This window comes from Candoia aspera, chromosome 2 (assembly GCF_035149785.1).
Source record: "Candoia aspera isolate rCanAsp1 chromosome 2, rCanAsp1.hap2, whole genome shotgun sequence".
NCBI lineage: Eukaryota > Metazoa > Chordata > Lepidosauria > Squamata > Boidae > Candoia > Candoia aspera.
This window is the reverse complement of record NC_086154.1, coordinates 216,045,081-216,068,515: the sequence shown is the minus strand read 5'-3', so window position 1 is coordinate 216,068,515 and position 23,435 is coordinate 216,045,081. Positions and strand designations below refer to the sequence as shown.

At 35.5% G+C, this 23,435-nt stretch overlaps 1 protein-coding gene across 1 annotated transcript in view; it reads right to left on the bottom strand.

Annotated features, from left to right (window-relative positions):
- LOC134491526 (colorectal mutant cancer protein) overlaps positions 1-23,435 on the bottom strand; it is a 157,136-nt gene that overhangs the window by 48,122 nt on the left and 85,579 nt on the right. Inside the window, exons 4-6 of the mRNA XM_063295337.1 lie at positions 16,094-16,236; positions 8,829-8,992; positions 1,264-1,470 (exon numbers count right to left, since the gene is read on the bottom strand). Of these exons, the coding sequence (XP_063151407.1) occupies positions 1,264-1,470; positions 8,829-8,992; positions 16,094-16,236 (514 nt within the window). The remainder of the gene's footprint in view (positions 1-1,263; positions 1,471-8,828; positions 8,993-16,093; positions 16,237-23,435) is intronic.

Below are 23,435 nucleotides of genomic sequence, written 5' to 3'. Positions count from 1 at the left end.
AGACACATTAAATTGTGCTGAGTTTTGATAGTGAGATTATTTGTACAGCAGAATAGCAGATACTTGAAAATACCAAATGAGAGAATAAGGAAAGCATAAGAAATGCATTCAGAAATTAGTATTTTTAGTGCAGGCTCCTCAGTTGAGAAGGAAAATCATAAAAGTATATTGACATTAATTCCCAAACCATTTATCTGAACAATGAACCTACAGTGAGAAGTAGTATATAGTTGTATGTATGTATAAAGATGTTCAATACATTCAACATATACTACAGATATTATATATCCTGCTTCCAAAAAGTCCTGCCCCACATACGATTGAAGTACAATCCTCAAAATATCAATGAAACCTGATGCAACCCTACGCTAACACTAGGAAGGCAGAATTAATCTTTTGCAGTCTCAGAAGTCTCTTCCATATAATCTTTTATATACAATGGCATAACTGCAGAAATCTAGTCAACATCACCGGATTGCTAGGAAGATGAGTTCAGCTGGCAGATCATTTTTAATTTGTTGACTAGACCCACATCATTGAAGGCAGAACTGTCTGCTTAATTGGGGAAAGCACCAGTCAGTCTCCCCAAAGATGCTAGTGTTTTGTTATCCTGTATATTCTATTAAACTTGAAGACCCTAACACTATCCAAAGGCAGATCAGATGTTCTGTTTTAAACCATCCTCTCTGCAATTAATTCTAAAACACATGCTGAAACCTAAGATCTTATTCAAGCAAATAATATGCATAGTTTAGTTTGACACTCTTAATTATTTTTATCTGGAATTCTATGTGTGATTAATGCCTTCCTGTAGTCTTATTTTTATCTATAGATTTGGCTTCATTTTGAATTCAAAACAGAATTTCTAATTAAAAGTTTCCCAGGTACCAGACTGCACTGCTACACCTTGTGTTTCTAGGAGCTCACAAGATTTTGCTGAATTGTATATTTTTGAATTTGGGGAAGGACAATCCAAAGCACCTCCCTTTATATTTCCTAGAGCTGAGATGAAGGGAGAAGGCCTTTATGGAAGGGTTAAGAATTCTCCAGTTGAACAGATCAGGATTAATTTATGTAGTTACCTTTTACTGGCAACCTAGCAACAGGCAGAGGAGAGTCAGCCAAATTATTCCCCCCCCTCCAGCTTGTGGCAGGGAAGGAAGGAAGGAAGGAAGGACAAGTGAGTGAGAGAGATGGAGCAGTTCTTTATTGTTGCAAGTTCGTTTTTCTCACAAAATTAGATGTCAATCCAAGAAACCTCACCCTTCTGCGTAATCTGTCTCGTTCTTCTCGGATAGCATTCATTGTGGCCTTAGTTCTGTTTAATTCTTCTTCCTTGCTGCACAGCATTGCCGTCAAGCTTTCATTCTCTTCCCTCAAGCCTGCCAGTTCCTTCTCCCATCGAGACCTTTCTTCAGCCAAATTTGGGTACAGATCCCGCCCTAGGACACCTTCAATCTCCTCAACCGTCTGAAAAAACATAATAAACTAGAGTTTTAGAGGAATGTATCATGAGGAATCACTGAATATATACATTTATTATTGGTTCATTGCTTTTTTAGTAGGTAATTTTTATTCAAAAATCATTATTTTGGGGCAGTTATGCTACCATTTTAGTCCTTTGTCAATAGATGACTTCAAACATACTAGGAAAAAAAATACTAAAAATATACTATTGGTGTTCCACATCCATGCTCCAGTTTATTTAGATTCATGCTGGAGTTTGCAACATTGCAACATTCAATGGAGTCTTTCCTAATCTTTTATGAAAATCAGTGTTTTTATTCTTATGGCTTTTGAGGTCCCATAGATATCCTACTGGAAGGACTGAAAGAAAACAACAACAACAAAAAACCAATACCTTCATTCAAGAAGGTAACAAATTTTTTAAAAAGCATATATTGCCATAATGTATTTATTTAACATCACTATGAATGGTATAAAGGTTGAAAAGTACCCCAGATTTATAAAAATAAAGCAAAACAAAAAAAATCAAAACCCTTTTCTAAACTTGAGTTCCTTAAATTTTGTGTTTTCTTAATCTAGCTATTTGAATTTGTTTAATATATTTCTCTGGTGACACAATCAAAACAACTCTTGTTGGCTTGTGTTGTTTATTCGTTTAGTCGCTTCCGACTCTTCGTGACTTCATGGACCAGCCCACGCCAGAGCTTCCTGTCGGTCGTCAACACCCCCAGCTCCCCCAGGGACGAGTCCGTCACCTCTAGAATATCATCCATCCATCTTGCCCTTGGTCGGCCCCTCTTCCTTTTGCCTTCCACTCTCCCTAGCATCAGCATGTTGGCTTATATAGAAAAAATATGAAACATACCAAATACAAAAAATAAAAATGCAACAGCAAGGCCACAATATAAAGAAAAAAGAATAAAGAAACTGAAAACATTAAATTAGGGGAAGGGTATCTCAAACAGCTTGGTTTTCAAGAGCTTTCAAAAGACCAGCAAATGGGGCCAGCCTGATCTCCACAGGGAGGCTTTTCCACAACATTGGCACTGCAACAGAAAAGCAACCTCTTTGCCTCAGCCCTTCATAGTTCCTCAAAATGTGGGATTTTCAGTAGTTTCTCCCTGGAAAAGCTAATCAGTTGGGCTGAAGCTGACTGGAGAAGGCAGTCCTGCAGTAACCAGGTGCCAAACCATGAAGGGTTTTATAGAACAGCAGCACCTTACATTGGACCTGGAAATCACTTAGCACCTAATGAAGGTTCTGCAAAAATGGTGTTATGCACTCCCAACATTGGGAGCCCCAAATACATTACCTACCTACCTACATTCTACTTCTTTGAAATAACAGTGATTTACTTGAAAAGAAAACATAACTCAAATTTGTTTAAAATTTGCTAACCATGCCATTCTCAACACCTTTTTCTGTTTGACTTTTGTAACTTTCTTGGGCTATACTTGCCTCCAAACCAAATACATGCAGCTATGTTTAAGCCTCAGTCAAGAGGAAATGTAATTTTTAAACATAAAAAGGGCCATTTCATTCACATCTTCTTATGCAAATGTAAGCAATACTAAACCATTGACATTTGTAGAGTGTATTTGCTCAGTAGGCAATAAAGTACATGAAACAGTCTAATTAAGCTCTAAAATGGGTAGCAAAGTGCATTCCACTTAATCAGTCGATATATGAAGTGGACTTACTGCTGCTTTCATTAACTAATTAAGAAAAGAAAAGCTACTGTTATCTGGATAACTACCACTCACTAATGCAAACATTGCACGTTCCTTATCTGGTATAGCCACAGACTAACAGGTGTTCTGTACAACCATTTAAATACCAGTAACCTATGGCAGTTTCAATTTGTATAACTCTGATGTGTTCTAGTGACTATTTTGTCTGCTATGCAGTGAAGTGACCCAAAGGGGTTGGGAACAGACTGGGGCCACGTTGGCAACTTCAACCCCGGAGTTCAGGGCACTTCCCTCAGCTTGCTGTTCTTTTTCATCTCTCTCTGGGAAGAAAACCAGGACAGAGCTGCTCATCTCAGCAATATTGGGAAGTTGCATGCATCTGGCCAAACAGGTTATCAATGTCTGGGAGAGCAGCACTGAAAATGTTGGGAGACCCATCTTTCTCAAAAGCTAAGTTTTGAGAGAACTGGCTCTTCCACTTTACTGTACTGTGACCAATAAATTGACAGCTGGGTTGTTTTGATAAGAGATGTTACTGTGAAAACTTTGACATTCCAAAACAGCACTAAATCTGCTGTCTCCAAGTAGACAATTGTGCCTGGAGGAGTTGAGTAGTAAAGCAATACGCAGTGTCATGCAAATTTTCTCCCCTTCCCAATTGAACTGGAATGGGGAAACCTTTAGTATGACATGACAGGGCACATTTTCTTTGGTCCTCTGTAAAGACAGACAGAGCTTGCAATCTGTCCTCTCCCTTCATACTTCATCAGATGTAGTGTGTGGCTGTGCATGTGTTTTTCTTCTTTGGTTTGATTTCAAAGCTACAGTTGGCTATGAGGCAATAGAGGCACAGTCATTATTGCTAGTCCTATTAACCAAAATATCCAGCTGTGGGTTGAGCAAAAAACACTTCTTGCCTTTTTATCTTTCTCCTCAATTGTGTAGGAAAGAAAGAAGTTATGCAGAATTGCAAAGAAGACCCCTCTAGAACATTGTCAATGTTCTTTGCATGTATATGTACACACTTGGGGGCAGAAGTTGGCAGCAGATGTGTTGTGCTCTCTTATTTAGCTTAGGGTAGTTATTCCTGTTGCTGACAAATACGAGCTGGAGAGGGAACCTTGCAGCAGGAGGAGAGCGACAGAGAAGGGAAAGGAAAGAAGTCAAAGAGTGTTCCAAACTCCACAGCTCTGCAAACACAGAGGTGCAGCAGTCTGGAAAATCAATTTTATCATGATGTATCTTACCAGATATCGAATCCTAGCCCACCCCTACATTTTGCCAAGTTAGGACATCTCTGTTGGCAGCAAGCCAGAACAGTGGCTATAAGGATCAGCAATGGGGCAGCAAATATTATGCTGCTTTAGTTTTCTGCCGGCTCAAGAATTAGCAGTGAAGAAAAGAAAGATGGGAAATGGAATAACTGACCACGAGGCACCAATCTGTTGTCAAAGTGTTCTAAGATAGAGAATTCTAAAATTGCCCAAAGGTATGGGCAATATTACATTTGCCATAGCCATAGCAAAAGTGGTTTCTGTGCATAAGAGCATGATTATGTTATGCCAAATTAAGCCATGGGTATTTATTCATAAACTCCATGAATAAAGGAAGTGGCAGAAGAAGGATCTAGTACATTTTTTTGAGGAAAGGTGAATGTGTGACCAAAATGAAATCCTTCTGCCTCCTCAAATTTATAATCCTTGTGTATTCTTTACAGCCCAGCTCACATTTGATATGGAAGAAAAGCATTTACAATACATCTGCACATATAAAAGTGATGCATAATAACCAATTAGTTTAGTCACTAATGAAGCTCATGCAAGCATGTGATCAGCGTATAATTAGCGTGAATCAAGATGTATATATTTGGCAGCAATTTGGGCAGTTATAACATATTTTCTTCCAGCTAACATGTACATGCCTGCAGTAATGCTGCCTTTTATTGTAAGCGTACAATATGCTAAGGATGAGCTATGATTGCTCAATTCTGTGTATGTGTGTAGAGGTGGCAAGAAAGGTAATTAATTAATAATTAACTTAATTAACCATTTGCAGGAAGTCTTGTTGTATTATCCTAATAGTATGCTCATTTATTTATTTAATTTCTCTATTCCCCCCCCCCATTTTTGGCCAAGGCAAACTCCTGCTCCCTCAAAAGTATCTTCTAAACATATTAGAATTCTAATTTCTATTACTATCCACAATTTCTCATTTCTAACACAGTATTTTATATAATAGTGTGAAACTACCTACACAGATCACTTTTAAATCAAAATTCAGAACCCTTCACTGAGCTTTTAAGATTCCGGATGCATGGATGAACTCCATTTCTGAAGTATGACAAAAAGAATAAAACAAAATCCCTTTGGGATAAATAAGCAATCTTTAAACAGTAGCATTTTCCCCTCTGAACAAGAAATGTAGAACATAAAAAATCACAAACACAATGAAACTTGTTTTGCTAATTTAATAATGCCATACCACTATCACTAATCATGATCATCATTCAAATAATAAGTCTAACTTCCTTGTTATCTCTTAAAACAGTTTACAAATTATAACACATTTTAAAAATGTATAAAATTAATTTAAAATGAATTAATCAATTTAAATTTGTGAAAATAAATCTAAAGACAAAACCAGTAAAATACACTTCAACTTCATTGTCCTGTAAACAGAACTAGCACAAATTTCATTGCATTAATTGACCAACATTGCTGGAAACTAGGAGAACAAACTTTGTTACTCCTTTAACCACAGATCTTAAAACAAAAATACAGGCAGTCCTCAACTTATGACCGTTTAACAACAGTCCAAAGTTACGACCATCTTGGAATGGGTCCTTTAAAGGTAAAGGACCTTTACCTTTAAACACTTTAAACACTTCTGAGTGTTGCAAAATGTTGCAACTCCCCCCCTGTGGTCACATGATTGCATTTTGGATGCTTGGCAACTGGCTCATATTTACGACTGGTTGCAGTGTCCCAGTCACATGATCGGTTTTCTGATGTTTTTTGCCATTTTCCTGGGTGATTCGCTTAAACAAATGCTTGCAAACCTCAATGAACTAAAGCAATGTTGTAAAGAAGAGTGGGCCAAAATTCCTCCACAACTATGTGAGAGACTGATAAAGTCATACAGAAAACATTTACTCCAAGTTATTGCTGCTAAAGGTGGTTCTACAAGCTATTGAATTTTATTTATTTATTTATTATATTTATTTATCAAATTTTTAACACTGCCCATCACCCCCCACAAGGAGAGAATCATAGGGTGTACTTACTTTTTCACACATGGCTTCTCCATTTTGGCTTTATTTTTGTAAAAATAAATGATGACACAGTGTAATATGTCATGTGTTGTTGTTCATCTGAGGTTGTCTTTACCTAATTTTAAGACCTGCTAAAGACCAGATGATTTTTATTATGTCCTGATATGTAAAACCATAGAACTCAAAGAGGGTGTACTTTCTTTTTCACACAATTGTATAGGAATACATAGTTTCCTAAATAAAGAGATACTTTACATCCTCTGAAACCAAATCAGATAACTCATGCTGAGTTCAGAGTTAGAGAAGTATTTATTTGGGCAAGCTACTGGATTCATTTTCTAACTAACATTTACCAGCAGTGCAATGCTCAAATTAAACTATAAACAGCTTCTGAATGTATTGTACTACACTGTGCAGTTCAAAGGACAGTATTAATTCACAAGGAAATTTTCATGATGTGACTAATTTTAGCTATAGGTAAAAGGCAAGGGTGAGTGAAGCCCCCTTGGATTGTGTGTGTCAGTTTCTTTTTTTTCATTCCTGTCCGGTTCCTGTCATCTTTGCTATTTTCTATTCTTTATTTTTGTTTCTTACTGTATTTTTTAAAAATGTTTTTACTTGAGAGCCACCCAGAGTTGTTGGGAGGAGAGTGGCATACAATTTAATAACTAACTAACTAAAATCACTTTTGAAATTATTTAGAAGAATAAAGACAATAAACTATATGTATATGCATCTCATATACTGTATATTATGATCTAAGTAAACAACACTTTGAGCAATCACCTAAAAGGCTGAAGATTGTCTGGTCAAGACAGGCTCCAATGGAGTAACCATAGTGGGAAGACTGTGTTTATCTCAACCTCAGATGCAAAAGCAGAAGAGAAGTGAGAAAACGGGATCACTAGCTCCCATAACACCAGACCATGACAACAAAGAACACAATATGATGCAAAGCAACTGAACAGAAAGGATTTGGAAAAACCTCTTTTTATTCTAGGCAAACATTTCAGGATCACTGAAATTTCTTTACCTTACTGATGGATACCTGCTTGGATTGCTTTAAAAAGGAATTTAACAATTCACTGAACATAGTAATAGCCCAGCCCACAAATTATATGGCCAGGAGAGGGGTGCTACTGAATTTGTGTCCTCTCACATATATCTGGCCACTACGGAAACAAAATGCTGGAGCAGAATCAGCTTGTTTTTTGTTATGAGAACCATTCCTCCAGTTTCCTCAATACATGCTTTTTAAAAATCTCTATTACCATTAGCCTCTTCATACCACGGCCCCTTCAATTTTTTTTTCAGGTCGGCCCACCTTACGCTAATTTGCACTGAACCTCCATGCTCACTAGTCATCAGCTTTCTTTCCTGCCTACTATAGTTTTATTTCTTGCTATTAATGTGTAGCCCCAGAGTGTCAACGCAGAGACAGGGTAATGTCCTTTTGCTGCAACCTACCGTACTGTACTGTTCTGTACTACTCTTATAGCAGGAAAGGCTAAAGATTTTGGTAGAGGAATGATACATCCTGCATCGCTATTTGCAGGTCTGGGGAAGACTTCAAGGATGAAGCAACTGCTAATTAATTGTTCTTCAGCCTCTCTTACTCTTTAATGATATACATGAGCATAATGTTCTCATTAGTAGTTAAGTTTTGTGTCCTCTCACATGTATCTCCTTATTTCTGTACTTCCTTAAAGTCAGTGGAACTTCTTCCAAGTCCAACCCCACAGCAAAAACACAAGGGTGTTTTTTGGTGGGACAAGTGTAGTAGGCTCCTTCTCCTAACTCTTAATTTCAATGTGAATTTCAACCTAACCTAACTGAATTTTACTTTTCTCACTTTTCATTTTTTTAAAAAATTGTTGGCATGTGGAGCCAATGTGGTGGAGTGGCTGGACTTGGATGTGAGAGGCCCATGTTCAAGTCCACCCTCAGCTACAGAAACTCTTTGGGTGACTCTGGGCCAGTCTATCTTTATCAGCCCAACCCACCTCGCAGGGTTGTTGCTGTGGGGACAAACTGGATGAGGCAGTGCTATGTATGCTGCCTTGAGCTTCTGGAAGAAAAGGAGGGTCCCAACTATAAAATAAATAAACAGGGGCTCTGGTTGATAGAATGTTTGTGAATACAGCATGATATGATAAAAATTTAGCTAATGCTAAGAGGAACATGCAGAGAGGGTTGTGGCAAACATCCAGCTTTATCTTTTTTAATATCCTTTAAAATATATGAATGGCTTAATTATTTTTTTTATTGGGCATGCATTATTCTGTATCTACAGTAGAACTATGTTATGAAATTCTTCTTTATCAAATAAAAGATGGTATATAGGGACCAATTACTCTACATTCTATAAAAAGTTACATTTAACATTGATATTACCACACCTTAATGGCTAAGTCACAGTGTTCACTGGCAGTGGTGAGCTGTTCAATATGCCGGTCCACATCTGCCACAGACAAGCTACAGCTGCTCTTCTTTCTCCCACAGACAACATTCTCCAGCCCTGTCAGCACTCTCTGCAATTCAGAATTCAAGTCACTACAGGTATCTGTGAAATAAACAGAACACGTCACATGAGCACTGGCAGAAGAGAGAGTACTACCTCTTCATCTTTCTCGTGGGAATAGGAAAGAAGGGTGCAGACCACAGATTCAAGTTGCTTCTCTTTGAGAATACTACCATTCTAATCTTGCAACTTACCAATTATCACCTAACAACTAAGGTAAAGATAGGCTCAAATACAGCCTTCTTTAAGTCAGCCTTAAAGCTCCTATTGCTTGACTCATGTGCACAGGACATCTATGTAGTCTTCTTCAGAACAATACAAATGGAGGTTACCATTATCTTCTGGGATTTTTTTTTACCTTCAGCTCTGAGATTTCCTGATAGTCTTCCATCCAGATATTAATCAGATATGACTTTGTTTAGCTTTTTTGAGACCAGCCAATCTAAAAGTTGAGAGTCTGACTTTCAACATCATGAGAGAACCACAAACACAAAGAGTTTTTCATGGACAAATGATTTAACTCAACGGTAAAGCCCATTTTGCCAAAAATGTGAAATATGTAACACACTATTACTGGGGCCAACAAATAAGACAAACCAGGGAACTTCAGTGTATGTACTTATATTCTTCTAATCAATGTCATGGCTCACTTATGCTTTACAACACCCTGTAATTCTAAGTGTTGTTAACATTAAAGCAGCATGTCCTGATTGTGTTAAATTTTTTTTAAAAAAGTGAGTGTATCTCTGTTTCTGCTTGCAGTGCATCTCTGATTACATTTCTTACATTGGACAATCCAAAGAGAAACTGGTATAGTCTCAGCCCACACAATGGTGGTGGTGAGGAATAAACTCAATGGCGTTAAATATTCTAGTTATCCTTGATAGCTGTCAATTACATAAAATGACAGCAATACATTTTTCCTACGGAATTAACTGGGTAATGCTTACGGAATCCAAAGTACTTTCAGCTTTTTATTTTATTTTATTTACGGTCACAGATCAAAATGAAAGCAGTAATACAGAATGAACTAATAAAATATAATGAAGAATTACCACACAAGACGGATAGAAGTTAGTGAGAAATATTAAATGTTGGCAACTTTCTACACAAGACAAAATTTATGAGATCACCCAAACCTTTGTGTCGTTCAAGTATTTTCTAATAAAAGTATTTTCTAATAACAAATGCAATTCAGCAGAATTTAGCAACTTTCTTCAAAATTTCAATAGATTGATCCACTAGTAATAACTGCACAACCTCCATTTCAGTATAAGGGGGATTAATTCAAAGTGCCAAGTATGGTATAAGGAGTAGCATAGCAAGACATGTGAAAAGATCTTGATGGTCTCATCTGAATTTGAGCTGGGATATCACTGAATTTTTCCTCCATCATGCTGAAAGGTAAAACATTTCATCTTGCAATGTAAATGCACTCTTATGCAGAGCAGAGATAGCTGTGGTCTATTGTAGAATCCCGCATAATAATGATTTGAACCTTTGTAGAAACTCTGTCCTTTTATAGATCCAAATCAAGGACTCTGTTTGACTTCTACCATTGGGACTGGGCTGAGAGGCTGCAGTAAAACAATTCCAAGGCTATATATTTTTCTCAGGAGGAGATAAACTTGTCAGCAAGGACTGACTAAACAAATGACCCACCCCAGAAAATTAGTTTTAGCTGATATTTCTTACTAGTATTAGAACTAGCAAAATTAATTAAAACTTTGGAAGACTTTTAGACATACAACAACAGCTTTTCATGCCACTTATTATTTCTAAGCTGCAGTAGATTCAGAATAAACCCCACGCTATGTAAAAATCTTAGTCTATTCAACTGGGATACCACTGATTCTCTGGTGGTATTTATTACTTAGCAAAGAAAACCACTTTTTAAAAGAAATTAATTTGTTTCATCAAGGTAATATGTTGCTAGAATTCTGTTGAAAACTAACCTGAGTCTGGGAGACAATTACAACATATATATAGTTACTGTTTAATTTGGGGACTGAAATTCACATTTTTGCTCTCATATATATATATGAACTAAGCAGGAGAAGCTTCTTGACTGAACAGCCTAAGTGTGAAGGAAACTATCTGCTAAATAGTTCTTTTCTTCTAAAAGTTTTCTTCTAAAAGTTTTCATACCAAGCTGTATTTATAAAAAAGTTCATATTGTAAAATATTCAAAACTTGTAACTTAATTGTGTTTCATCACTGTAGTTCAGCCTCCTCAATCTCAATTGTTATTCTCAGTATGTACATATTGCTATATTCATTATTTTTTGCCTCTGTAGGCTACCTTCAATGAGCATTTAAACACTAAAGAAATAAGTTTTCAAAACAATTTTTGTTAACGCAGATATATTTAATACATTCTGATATGAAACAATTCCACTGGCAGATACACAGTATATAGTCCTTAGTGCTCTCTGAGCTTGGTTGTTTGCTTGCAGCCATTTCATTACCTAACTAGGTAACGTCATCAGTGCTAATGAATGTGGGGTTTGCTCCCTACTTTTATACAGTAGCTTGCCCTGCTGTATGTTATAGTATACACAGTGTAAAGACTGTAACAGCCACTTCTGCCTATGTAGGACAGACAGGCAGAAGACTAGCAGAGCGCATCCATGAACACCAACTAGCAGTCAGAAGACATGATGAAAGCTCCTTAATCTCACAACACATGGACAGACTCAACCATAGTTTCTACTGGGAAACTGTGAGCATCCTAGGCCAAGCAGAATCTAAAAATTCTTCTATTCCTGGAAGCTTCGGACAAATCAGCCATCAATAGACACATGGAGATAAACCACATTTACACACCATTCAAAAGAGGCAATAAAAAAAGCTAAGAAGGAAACAAAAATACCAGAACACATCCTCTCCAGCAGCCAATGCCCAGATAAGCAGGGATTAACATCAGATGAACAATCAAACAGAAAACAATATCCTAATCAAGGAACTCCCAAGGAGAAAACCACACTCCCACCAACACTGGCAGGGCAAGCTGCTGTATATAAACAGGGAGCAAACCCCACAGTCACTAGGACTGATGATGTTACCTAGTTGGGTAATGAAACAGCTGCATGCAAACACACAAGCTCAGAGAGCATGAAGGACTTCACAGTTCAACCCTGAGCTATATATATACTCTCTTCTATTGGAGATACATAGTACATTGTAGTTATACAAGTATAATACAAAAGAAGAGAAAATATATGGCTATAAAATTAGTCTTACGTTGAAATGGTTTTAATCCATGTTTAATATACAAATGAATATCCAATTTGCTTGAAGTTCAAAGGGACCAAGGGATCAAGGGTAGGAAAACATTTTCAACACAACTTAATGAAAACACGGAGAACTGAACTATGGTCACTTCATTTTTTTCTACTTCCAAGCTTAAACAGAAAGATAGTGGATGTTGTAATTGCACTGAGCTCCATGGAGAAAAGAAATTACAGTATAGTGGAAAGGGAGCAGAAAAAAATGTCTTAACTTTATCTCCCCATCTCCTCTGTGATATTTTGTTGTGAGACTCCACTGACATACTAAAGAAGAATGATGAAGCTGAAGTACTTTCCATATCAAGGGTTTTCAAGTGTATATTAGGATAAATACTGAAGGGTTCTATTGCTTTTTCTAAAGGCTAATTTATAAATATCTTTCACATTAAAGTGTTTCATAGGCAGGATATGAAGTTTGTATGTGGCTTATTGCACAAATCAGCCCACGTGCATGAAATATTTCCAATCAATGCTACAATACTATGAGAGCAGACATTTCAAGCAACTGGACAGACTGAAATAGTAAGCACAATACAAATTAATAAATAAAAATACAACAGCTTCAGTAAGGGGTGATTACTGTAGGAATTCATTCCAACAGTGTTGTGAGGAAAGAAATCTATACAACATATGTGGATGACAGTTTGTGCATCAATTTCCCACTTGATACTTATGACGAAAATATGTCTCTGATATTTGCCAATACTTGACTATCAGAATAGTAAGTTGGTAAAGTTGTCCCAAGGAAACACAGAGAGAAGAATCAACATTCACTCCTTTTAAATACATTAAGTGTATAGCTGTTTTCACAAAAAGGATGATCACACAATAGAAAAGGGCAAAGTACAGATCTTGCATAATCTCTGAGCATCTCTAGAGATAAGCCTTAAAACGGGTTAAAAGCCCACAAAGAAAATAAATGTCAATGTGGATTGACACCCCCCCAAAAGAACATGGGATACACTTTTGAACTCTTTTCGTCTGCAAAAGGTAAACTACAATAAAACAAAAGCTTTAATACACTCACGAGAAAGCTATTTGCCCTATTAACTACAATTAAAATCATGCTTCTGCATTAGCTACATATGTTTGCTTTATAATTAGCATGTTTTAGGCAAAGATGCACCAAGGAGATTGCTGAATTGATAAAATTATTCTCCAATCATATAGAACATTTGTAGCTTTAGGATTACCAAGAACCCCAAAGTTATTCTGCCTATGCTTCTAAAGCACCATGACAATCTCGATACATTTCGTCATACTTTACACAACAATGCCTTCCTCAAACACTCTTATATTTTATGCCCTCAGGCAATCTTCCTCCAGGAAAAAGGACTACAGGCTAAAATGGCCTACATCTTGAGGAAAAAGCACATTACATCCTGATATAGGATTTACAATATACACCCAATTAGTTTTTTTAGCAGTTGATATTTTAATGCCTCTAGCAATAGAGAGGCATACAGTATCTAAACCGTCTCATGTACCACAGTATGTTAGTGCAGTTTGGTATATCAGTTGGTCTGTTGCATTAGTGAAACATGCAATTTTCCTTTTTCAGCTCATGCTACATTTGCATTATGAATATATCAACAAAATAAAAAAATGTGAAGTTATAAGAAAAGTAGAAGAGCAAAAAAAACCCCATACAAAATGAAACAAAATATGCATTAAAAAAAACTTTTGCAAAACTATGTTATGATAGTTACTACCTCTCTTTACAGAAAACAAATATAAGATTATGAAAAAAAAAACTGTCCTGCTTTTGCTATCCTGACTGGTACAGCTTTAACATTAAGGCATGCTGGATTCAAAAGAAAAAAGGTATCACATGTAGCACATTCTAGCAACTTCTTAAAGCAGCTACATCTTTTCCTAGGATCATGAAACTGCCCAATACAGCATTTGTTTCTTTTCAGAACTGAACTTTTCCCAAACAGGGAAGCCAAACAGGTAATTTAAAATAATGGCATATTTATGTATACAAAAGCAAAACATCCAGAATTATGTATATTTTAATGCTAATTTTTAGGTGGTTATGTTTTTAGTGTTATTTTATTGTAAACCGCCCAGAGTCCCCCATTGGGGGAGATGGGCAGTGATATAAATTTAATAAATAAATAAACCCTGCCCTTGGCAACTTTACCATTCAACGTGCATCTCCAAATTTGTTGGGCCAGAAATAGCTCTATAGACCTCAACAATATTAACTATGCCTAACATTAACAAATGATACCCACACATCAATTTTGCTTTTATTGCAAGATCTTATAGTAATTGCATCACTAGATTTTTCCATGGTAAGCTTGCATGCTTAATGATGGTACATCATAAAAGTATGCCTAGTGGTCAACAGTTCTCTCCCTTGTACTCTGTTTTTTGCTTTTACTGAAGAAATCAACATCAAGGCAAAGTCTGAAACAATTACAAAAATACAGTAGGGATAAAAAAACCAAGAAAAAAATTTCAAAATACATACATGCATACATACATGCTTATGTGATCTTAGGGAACATTTCAAATATTTTAAATATCCATATTCAGTATTTCTATCCAGAATGACTTTTGTATAGAAGACATAAATCTATCTGGAAAATAATTGTTTATAGTTCATAAATTGTGAGTAGATTTGAATAAAATTATCCTCAATTGTAGCATTTCAATATTCCTTGTTACGCTGATTTTTTTAGCCACAGCAATTTTCTACATTCTGCAGATCCAATGAAACATTTACTTTTCAGGTATTTTATGATAAGAAACCTGATAGCTAGTACAACAAGAATTTAATCAACTTCTTAACTGCATCAACTTATGGGCCTAAGAAATACAGACTCCCACTTTTGCACTGAGGAAAATGTGAGAGACACTCTACACATCATATTTTTACCAATAAATTACTGGTATGTTTAGAAGATTTCAAAATGACTGATGTAACTGTCAGAATTGGAAATGTGTTATCCCTCTGAATTAAATATCAGAATCCAGAATCTATAAAATGTGGCTTGATATACTGACTCTTTCTGCCACATGCGCTGGAGCAAGTTATTTCTACACAGCACATTGGCTATAGGCCCAGGCAATGCAACCACAAAACCTGTTGGAGCTTGACAAAAACCATGATTACCAGAGTCACTCTGAAACAAACAACTGTCCCTAACACTTCCCAGCTCAGCCAAATGTTATCTGAAACCTGCCATCTGTACAAAAATTACACAGCTTTCAGAAAGCAACAAGTCTTGGAAGAACACTGCTTTTCATTTCTTTTGTTATTTGATCCTACATTACTGGCAACCAATGAATTACACAGTTAATTGCGTAAGAGAAAACTAAAATCTTCAAAACCTAATAATTTAGTGTAATATTGAAGAAAAATGCTACATTTAAATTAATACATTTCACAATGTTTAGAAAAAATAAATGGACATATGAGAATGGTTTACCTTAGTGCTTTCCAATCATTTTAAAAAATATTACCTCCTATGAAATATATCATTTCTGATATTTTACTGCAAATGAATCCCCAAGTCCAAGCCTTTTCGCTGCAAGTGTTGCTAAATTAATATTCCATATCAATTTCCGGGTAGTGATGTTTCACGCCTATTCAAAAAACTTGTATTTTTTAAAAAATAATGTTTGATAGTTTTACTTTCCTTTCAATCTCTGTTAATGATATTTTCCCTTCCAAGAGACTAGAAAAAGAATCTGGGTTATTATTAAATGTAACTACTTATTTTATATATTAATAAATTGTGGAAGTTTGCTAGCTATTTAAATCTATTAAGATATGGCACTATATGCTTTATTCAAAATATTTTAATCCATCTTTTAAAAGCTATAGATATATTCAAAATACCGATGTCAGCTGTGACCATAGTCGACTGGTTTTCTGGAAGGGAAGCAGAGGCCTGATCTTGGTCCATGCTGTGTGAATCCTCATTGACCTCGTGCTGACTCTGACTAAGTTCTGATCGCAGTTCAGAATATTCATCTTCTTCCCTGAGGAATGAAACATAAGAGATTATTTTTCCCTGGAATCACTGAACAGAAACTGCACACGCGTGGTTTAATAATTTTAAGTGAGCAAAAATACTTTTCATAGGTATTCTATATTGTTCATCCAATAAAAACTGAGACATTTGTAAGATCTAAGACATTTATACAATGGTCAGTGTAGGGCACATGAAGCTCACAAAATTAACTGAAAGCATTAAAAATAAAGCTATAGTACATTCATTGCTGTGTATTAGTGATTCAGTTATTTAAACTCTGATTTCAAATTGTTATTTTATTCATTTTTCTATTGTATCTTCCAGGTTTTCAGAATAGCATAGAAATGGGTAGAAAATGTATAGCTTGTGCAATTCCACTTCATGACTGAATGGAATTTCAGCCTAAGTCTATATAATCCACTCTCAGGGACCTCTGACATTTTTCCTGTATTATTCCTTTGCTAGTGTACGCATGTTTTACTTTTAAGAAATGCATTATTTCACAATATTAATCAGCGATATATAAATGAACAGAAAATATGTCACATTGAGCTGCTGATGTATACCAAGTTGGAACAATCCAGTATCAGTCACATTTTTCTTTAACAGAAGGCTATTGCTAGGAATCCCTTATATTCAGTAGGATATCTCTTCAGGCATGCTAAAATTAGTATTTTATGAATTGTAAGAGTCAGAATTTTTATACCTTAAAAGGAAATTTATACTATTGTGTTGACATACATTAAATTATTTACAAATATTCCAATAATAACACTTTCCAATAAAAATAGATTTTATTTAAATATACAGTTTAAGGGCTTTCTACCCTCCTAATAAAATAAAGTTCAGCTATTCAACTACTATTGAAGGCAGTAATGGAAGACTCTGGATGCCCACAGAATCCCTTCAATGACACCCAGAGTCAACTGGCTGAGTACTTTGCTTTAAGAGGACAGTAGCAATTTGTGATCAAATAGTAGCTATTTATGATCAAAGGAAAGTGTAAGATTATTACTTGCTCATCATGTAACTGTATCACTATTCAAACTATTTATCACAACTAAGTTCAAATGAGAAGCATTAGTTTATTAGGATAACCATGAAAATATTAAAAACATACTAGATGTTTATTTAAAGTTGAGATCAAAGCTATATATTTATTAAAGCAGAGAAGAACTAAACTCTAAATAGCACAAATTAAAATACATGATAATGAAATATAGGTTAATGCTTTATGAATATGTTAATTATGGGGCACATTACACTCCAACAATAATTAGCTTTAAGAAAAAAAAAACTATGATGTTGAAGACATGTCTTTTTTGGTTAGAAGGGTAATTTGCTTACTTAGTCAACTCTTTGCAATTAGTCATCCATTTCAAAACCTGAATTACTTCTGTCCTGGTGAATGAGCTTATCACCATATTAAAACAGAACACACAAGCTGCAATGAACCTCAATTCTACTCTATTTAGCCAAATTGGGTCAAATTCAAACTATGAGGTGATGTTAGCTTTTTCCTTGAGAAGAGAAACATTACAAACTCATTACTTTGAGCACAGAACAGCCCATCTGGATAGCATCTCTTACACATGCAATTTCCTTTATTTGAAGAACACTCATTAGTCTTTTTTTGCTGTAGTTTTCATTTTATTAAATCCATTTAAGGAACGTCTTTTTCAAAATTAATTTAGTTTGGATGAAAAAAATCTGTCTAATTTAACATATTTCTGTTTAACATGCTCCCTTTCTTTATATCATACAGTAACACAAGCAGGCTAATAATCTGCATTATGTTAACATTAGTATTTCAGAGTGAACTAAAGACTTCACTGCAGACAAGTTATATGCTTCCAACAGGCCCCTTTAAACTGCATTTTTTTTTCTTCTTGAATATATTAGAAATAATACAAAATTAAATATGTGAATTCAGTATGTACTTTCTTTAAAAAAGTACTGTATGTCGCACTATGTACCATGTGCTATATATGAGCTATCACAGCCTTTGATTTCTTGGTGTCTTCAAGATGTATTTGTCATGCTGGCTGAAAATTGTGAAGTCCAACACATCTGGAAGACTCTAGGCTATGGAAAGTTGTATTACAGCAATCACAGTATGACTTCAAACTGAAAACTACTTGTATAAGACTATTTAGTAAATATACGGCAGATGTAAACATTGCAAGTTCAACATGTTACAGAAATTATAACTGTTCATTTTCTTTCAAGCAGTGATTGATGGTATTTACCCTTTAACCCAATTTTTTCAATGGGAATATAATTATTTCAAATGGTGAATATTGTCAGTACTATTGCAAAAAAAGGAATCATTAATGGATTTTATGAACAATGCCTATATTTTTATTAACAGAATGAGATCTTTTGAGGCAAACTTTATAGTATATTAAAGATTCAGTGATGCAAAGCTCAGCTATCTTTTTATTTATTTGTATTTTATTCATTTGATATCCCGCCTTTATTATTTTTAACTCTAGGCCATATTTACATTTCTAAGATACCCTAGAATTATCCTTCCAACTTTCATCAAGCCCATGCTTAATATTCACTGCACATTTTTTAAAAAAATCCTTCCACTGCTACCTCTTAAAAACCTATAAAACAGTTGAATTATTTTCAGATTTTACTTTGATGTTTTTAATTACTGGCAGCATCAATCATAATCCAATAGAAAATATTAGACATGACTATCACACTTTATTAGCAGACTACTAACTACCCTCATCCTTACTGCCTTCCTAACTATCCCTACTAATGTTCAGCCATTCTGTTCCCTTTCCCCTGAGTTAATCTACACGAATTTCTTTAGCAATACAGCACAGCTCAAAAAGTTCGTAAGGCAATACTGATTATTACCATATAGGGAATCCTTAATGAGCCAAGATACTTTAATTTCCTCATCTGTATTTGGGCCTAAAAGAGTAAGGGTTAGGCATGCATGGAGAATAAATTGTAAGCAAAGACAGTTTGTGACAATGCATAATGTTATGATTAATCACATGATATATCTATTAAGGCATCAGTGTTAGCTTCCAATTTTCTAAGTGTGTGGAGCACCAGTCAACATGAGATATGCTGAATATTGACCTTAATCTGGCAGAAAAATGCAGAGTGAATGGCAACTCTCTCTCTACATATATATATATATATATATATATATATATATATATATATATATGTATATATGAATGGCACCTCTCTCTCTCTATATATATATATATATATGACTTTTTCACCCCTATGGGTGGTATGTGTCTTCCTCAACCTCGGGTCCTCTACCAGCGGCCTGGGAGTTCGGCTGAGAGAGAGTGACTGGCCCAAGGTCACCCAGCCGGCTGTCATGCCTAAGGCGGGACTAGAATTCACAGACTCCTAGTTTCTAGTCTATTGCCTTAACTGCTAGACCAAACTGGCTCTCAGATCTATCTATCTCTCTATCTCAGATTTCATCATATCCCGTAATATGAGCTGAAGCTTACCATCTGATATAGAATAGAGCCCTAAAATATTTATTAAAAAACAAAAACACTTTCTGGCTACTATATGACAATGACTGGAAAAGGTTTTCTACATCATTTTTAAAAGTTATGAATCATAACATTAAAAAGGGAATTGTAACATAAAAGTATCATTTCACTATTATAATATTATGAAAGTATTTTATCATGTTGCCTTTTTAAAAACATACAGTGAAAATACATTGAGCAATAATAGGTTCAGCTATCCAGTAGATGACTATCATTTCAAAATCACATCACTTAAAATCAATCTTTCTCCTATCCTGCTGCATGCCAAAATCACATCCCCCCTTTTCAAGGTATCATGCCTAGGAAACAGCTTGTTTATTCAGGAGTTATCTCATAAGTTGCTTCTGGAAATACCATACAAAAACCACAGTAAGCCCAAAACAAGTTGCAGATGGCCATTTCCTAGCCATCTAAGGGGAGTCAGACTGGGAAATAAATTTTCCTTAAATGTCATCTTAAAGGCTGAACAAGCTTGATGGCCACTGTTCAGCAAACCTGGCCTTTTGTATAGCAGTATTGTTTCTCCCTAACCCAAGAAGAATTTATTGTATCTCAGAAGACATTGCTACAAAAGAGGTAAATGGAATACTGATTTTTTAAAAGCATATGAACAAAACAAAACAAGGCACATGAAGAAATTAAGCTACATCGCTCCCATATAAAATCACAGAGCTGTAAACAAGAAAAGTAACAGACAAAAAAAATAGAAGCATGTATATTATGTTTATTCAACAATCATGAAATCATAATTTTTCCACAAATATTTTACTGGAATTCACAGCCTAAACATCCATGTATAATAGCTGTGATTTTACACATGAGCATGAAACCAGACCTTCTGGAGTTAGCCCTATATGGATGGTTTCTTCATTTCTAAGTATAATCATCTTTACAACCATACAGTATTGCAAAACTTACCTATTTTTCTCTAAATAAGAAAATTAAATATCCAATTAATTTCTATAATGTCCTCTGAAAGATCTTAGACCAGCCTTCTCCTCCCTGGCAACCAAAAGACACATTCTCAGTCAGTCTTAGCTGATCAGTTGATTCTTTGCATGGTCAGCTAAATTACAATTCAACAAGAGGCTCAACTTTTATCACCCTCTATGTTTTAATATGCTTCTTGGTGCAAAGATATTGTGTACCAATGGCCATGGTTGATTCCAGTTGGGCCTCCTACTTAGGCAGCACTCTTAGCAAACAATGAGCAGAGTGATATACTAATGGAGTAGGCAGTTCCCAAGCCTTAAAGAGATTTATACGTTAAACCATACATTTTAAATTTGACATGGGAAACAATGGGTAACCAGTGAAGCTGAGGCAGGACTCCACCCAACAGAAGCCTGGACACAGCACTCTGGACCTACTGCAGCTGATGAGTTTCCTCCAAAGGTATCCACATGTAATGTGCATTGTAACAATTGATTCAGGAGATTACCAGAGCATGGATCATAGACACTGGGTAGGCCCTATCCAAGAACAGGCAAAGCTATTAAATTAAATGTAACTGATAAAAGGAAGAGTACAACACCATCAAGTCAAGCAACCTCTTCCCCAATCCCCCACTTAAGTGGGCAGAGCTGATTCCAACAACAATGAACATTATCCATTATCTCCAAACCACAGGAATTTAGTCAATTTATTTTGTTGCATACCAAGTAGAAGAGGATATATTTGACTTCATTACAGTCATTAGAATTCCCAGACCATTCTGCCACAATAACTCAGAGCTAGAATACTGATTTTTGCTGCAACAATTTGTGAGCAAGTCACATCACCTACAGCCTATTTTTCACAAACCTTTGTTTATGAATAAGGTATGTTTTTAAAAACTAACCGTCACTATTTCAGATAATTATCTTTCAAATCTCTTATGAAATTGTACGTAACTTCATCTCTCATTTTTTAAAAAAAACATTACACAAGCAGCTGGAATATAAGCAACTGCACTGTCATAAAACTATTCAGAATGATAATTGGCTTGACTTTTTAATCACTATGTCACCTGTATCAGATGCATTTGCAAGAGTTAAGGCTTTCTCCAACTCATATTGTTGTGTGGTTTCATGTAGGCTTTGATGAATAAATTTGAAAGATCTTTGGCAATACTAAAAAACAAATCAACCCTGTCATTACGGAGTCAGAATACTTAGTGAAGAAATACATAACATAGCATTACATTGCACTGCATTGCACACTCTCTACTTACATTAATTTTTGCAGTCATTAAGTTGTTTCTACCTGTCCCATTTGGTCAGATAGAGGAAGGAGAGGCATACTCCAGGTCCCATCAGCTAAGGAGTGTCAAGTGGCACTGGAGGAAAATCTTTTCTGTCATGGCACCCACCCTCTGGAATGTCATTCCTTCTGAGATCAGGTTGGCTCCTTCCTGGTGGCCCATTTTTTGGTTGTGCTGACTCTTCAATTGTGGTTTTATAATGTTTTTCAGCTGCTATGGATTTTATAATTTTTGTATAATTTTTGTATAATTTTTTATTTTGTTAGTTGCCCGGAGTCATGTATGTGAGATGGGCAGTCATATAACTCCACTGAATGAATGAATGAATGAATGAATGAATGAATAAGAGAGAATAACGAATGGAATAGCCAATAAGAGTCCATCATTATAGCTTGGTATGGAACTGTTCTACCCTTCTTTGCAAAGCCTTATGTACATAGATGATATGAAAGGAAAACTATTAGTCTTCATTCCCAAAATGCTTTCTCTCCATATATTCTGCATACTCTGGACATAGCTTTGCAGTCTATTGATAAAAGCATATGATTTGGATGACAAATCTAAGTAACATTAGAGAGTTCTTGTACAAAACCAATGGATCACAGGAGTGGGTAAAATTAATATGGACTATTCATAAATATCCAAAAATTCTCACATTATAGATAAGAGTGTATGATGTTTTAATGTTTTAAGGATACACAGCTCAAATGGTCAGCAAAGCACAGCATCATATTCCCTGGCAAAATCAGGGCACTGTCAGTTTGCCAACAACTCTTTGATGGACTTTGGAAATGCAATCTTGTTAGAGAGTAAGGTATCTTCTTCTCTATCATTACAGGGCTCCTGATCTACCATGGAGCAGAGTTTTGTCTATGAGCCCTCATGCGACTTCTCCAGCATCTGCATGGAGATCACTAGAATGAGTGTTACAGCTTTTCTATTTCCTTGGTTATTGCTAACACAACTTGTTCTGCTTCTGTTATAAGTAATATAATCTTCTTTATTGACCAGATGATCGTTGACAGACTGCCAAGGCCTCAGGTTGTTCATTCCTATTATAAATGGTTAAGCTTAAGGGTTTTTAAAAATGTGCTTTTATCTCTGTGCCATCTCATATATATTAAATGCCAAGAACTAGCAGGAAGTATGTCTAAGAGCTATAGGTGGTTTGCAGTTATGCTTAAGGTTTTCAGAAAGGAGGGTTGAGAAGTTGTAAAAAATGCTCCACCTGACAAATATTAAATGTAATATACCTTTAAAAAATACAGGACATAGTATAAGTGCAACTACCCCTGACTGAAGATCAAATCATGAGGTCATACATATTGGACTCAAAAACGATAGCTGATAGGAAACCTGATTCGGATGTTGGACAAGAGGGTATCTGAAATGTTGTATGAACAGGAAATGAACAGAGAA